Below are 3,056 nucleotides of genomic sequence, written 5' to 3'. Positions count from 1 at the left end.
AGTTAGGTAGGACCGACTACTACTAACTAAGTAACAATAATTAAATTAAGTTACTTATAACTAACAATATTACTTATATATAGTATCTAGACTAGTTAGTTATATATATATATATATATATATATATATATATATATGGCAATAGTTATATATATATTGCAATTGCTTTCTTAGATTAGTCTAAACTAAACATGAGAATCATTTTTTTTCTATCTAAATCAATTCAAACAGGTAATCTTCATAGATATGATCTCTGGAGGCATGTCACAGTTTGTTATTACTTCCTAGTTTGATGCAATCAGCAAAGTACGCTGACCCTCATACATAAAATCGATTTTCCTTAACAAGGAAAAACTAACACATAAACAAAAACTGGTTGTTGATTTCGAGAATTGTTTTTGCTTCTTATGAAAGCGTCTACACTAATTTCGTTACGCATAAAAGTAGCTGTTACGACAGCGGAAGTCACGTGACGCAAGTAACACGTCATGATATTCTCGAAGGTTCGTGAATGCTCGAGTGTTTGCTAGATGTGCGGTATTCTTGTATATAAGTGCGCCAGACAATGAATCGATATAGAATTGCAGACAGACAGACAATTGAGTCAAGCGCGGTAGTAAGTAAGTGCGTGAATCGTTCGTTGTGAATTATAGCGTGTGATTAAGTTAAATTGATTGTGGAAATTAAGTGTATTGCAAAGTTGTATTGAGAAAGAATAAACTAGTTTTACTTAAGAAAGGACTTGTATCGCTGAAGTTTTTCGGAAGGAATTTTTACGAGAAATTAACAAACGACCAGAGACGTAACATAGCTTTACAGTGGGTTTATAATTTGCATCTAAAACTTGGTGAAACAAAATATGCATTATCGTCAAATATAATGTTACGCATAACGATAAAAGGATCCCTTAACTTCACCGAATTTTGTCGCAGTGAAATTTTAAAATCATTTGAAGACAACTTTCCTAATAAAAAATTAAACAGAACAAAGTGTTGTTAATACGAAATAACAATGATATTAAATAGGTAACTTACCTACTAAAAGATCTCCGTCGGAATTGTAAAAACATCTGAAATATGATATATACAAATTAGATATTTATTTTTCACAGAACTTTAATAGAACAAAATTTTCACATAATATCACACCGAATAACGTATATTAACCAACAATATTATTTGAAATAAGATATAACAATCTTAAGTTCTATATGTTTGAAATATCAAGAATGCCTATCCTGCTGGAGTGTAAAATATTCTCAATTATCTCTAAAATACTGTAAATGAAACAAATTAATATTCAAGCTATCAAAAAGGGGCAAACTCGTTTCATTAGCTTAAACACAAGTTAAGATTTGCTAAGTCTAAACACTTATACTTCCGTATTTTCGGTCCTTGGTGGGACAGCGGGTAAGTCTAAGGACTTACAACGCTAAAATCCGCGTGATGACACAACAAACAGCCCAATGTGGCTTTGCTCTAAACAAACAGTCATTCAAGGCTCAAATTGGAATCATACATAAGCCAACGTGACGATGTGAAGAAGAGAGGGTTTCCTATTAACCGGGCAATAAAATATAAGTTTACAATTAATACGTATAAATCTTTTGAAAACAATATATTAACAATACGCTTTTAAATAGGATGACCTTAAATGCTGAGTGCAGTTTTTAAATATTTTAAAAGTTTTCCCACACTTTAAATAATTTTCGCAATAAATATTATTTTTCCATTAAACAACAAGAATTAATGTATATTTATAATGCTAGACCTGCCCTGTAAGTAAGAAAATAAAGCAATAAGGTCACAAAAGTATATTTTATTTACGCAATTTTGAGTTCACATAAAGAATACAGTAAGAATAAACAAAGATAACGTTTAGGGATCAAATCTAACGAACTTAACACTAATATTTCACAACTCAGCTCATTTATGTTAATTGTCTATGTTTTTATATATATATAATAAATTAAATTAACTTCTAATCAAAACAAGCTACCTACTTAGAGTGAAACTAAAAATTGGCCTGGTAATGAGTTTAGCTAATTTGTATACTTTTCTTACGTTTTTACTTATGAAGATTAGAGCGTATTATTTCATCAGTTGGATACCCTCGCTATTAACGATATTTTCGGCCGTAAACCTAAATATTTCACGAGGTTTGAACAGCTTAAAAGATTTAGAATAGTTTTAGATACATATATTTATACATCAATGCGAAACAATCTCCATAACAAAAGTATGATAATAATAATAATAAAAACCTATATCAGACATTCCAATTAACACTTCTATCAAAGAAAAAATAGAGTATACTTAACTTACATAAAGGAAATTCCCATTAAGCGTAACTCTGCTACTATAGATCTCTGTCTTTTTATAGTAAAGCTTATATTGAATAACCACGAAATCAAAGGGTAAACTATTTTTGATATGTTTGTACCGTAACATTAATCACGATACATAAGTTCCATGAAGAAAGATGTCAAGAAATCTAAATTTCAATTAGAAGTGCCACTTTCTCATATAGCTCTTACTTGTCTCCCATAGGCTTGTTACATGAAAATACGTGGATGGCAATCCCATGACGACTTCTTGGATCTCCAGCCCCACACACTGTATTTAAGCCCTATAAGAAAGACAAGTGAACGCAATCGTAAACACTTCCTAGAACAACTAAGAATTATCAGTAAAGTGTTGGCTATGGGTCATAATATTAAACACAAGCAAAAGTACTCGTCTGCAGTGACGGAAAAAGTTTAAGTTAATCTATCAATTAAAATTATTTCATGGACTTTGAAAAGGTAAATTGTGTTGCATTCTTGGATTCACCCAGAGCCAAAGAGCTGAGCTACTTATACCGCCCAATGCGAAAACTAATTGTTGAGCATTTAGGTCATGCAAAGAGCCGCTCAAGAATAACATACTGTTACGTCTCCGTTCGTTAGTTAATTTTCCGTAAATTCGTTCCGACGAAACTTTAGCGACATAAGTCCTTTCTTAAATAAAACTGGTTTATTCTTTCTGAATATAACTTTGCGATACACTTAATTTCAA

General features: G+C 31.1%; 1 protein-coding gene across 1 annotated transcript in view; it reads right to left on the bottom strand.

Moving 5' to 3' along the window:
- Positions 1–2,645, bottom strand: part of LOC106469027 (homogentisate 1,2-dioxygenase-like) — a 39,080-nt gene extending 36,435 nt beyond the window's left edge. The window contains exons 1-2 of the mRNA XM_013929482.2: positions 2,537–2,645; positions 1,035–1,069 (exon numbers count right to left, since the gene is read on the bottom strand). Of these exons, the coding sequence (XP_013784936.1) occupies positions 1,035–1,069; positions 2,537–2,547 (46 nt within the window). The 5' untranslated portion in view covers positions 2,548–2,645. The remainder of the gene's footprint in view (positions 1–1,034; positions 1,070–2,536) is intronic.
- Between the last annotated feature and the right edge of the window lie 411 nt (positions 2,646–3,056).

Source organism: Limulus polyphemus, unplaced genomic scaffold (assembly GCF_000517525.1).
Source record: "Limulus polyphemus unplaced genomic scaffold, Limulus_polyphemus-2.1.2 Scaffold3268, whole genome shotgun sequence".
NCBI lineage: Eukaryota > Metazoa > Arthropoda > Merostomata > Xiphosura > Limulidae > Limulus > Limulus polyphemus.
This window is presented reverse-complemented; position numbering and strand designations above follow the sequence as displayed.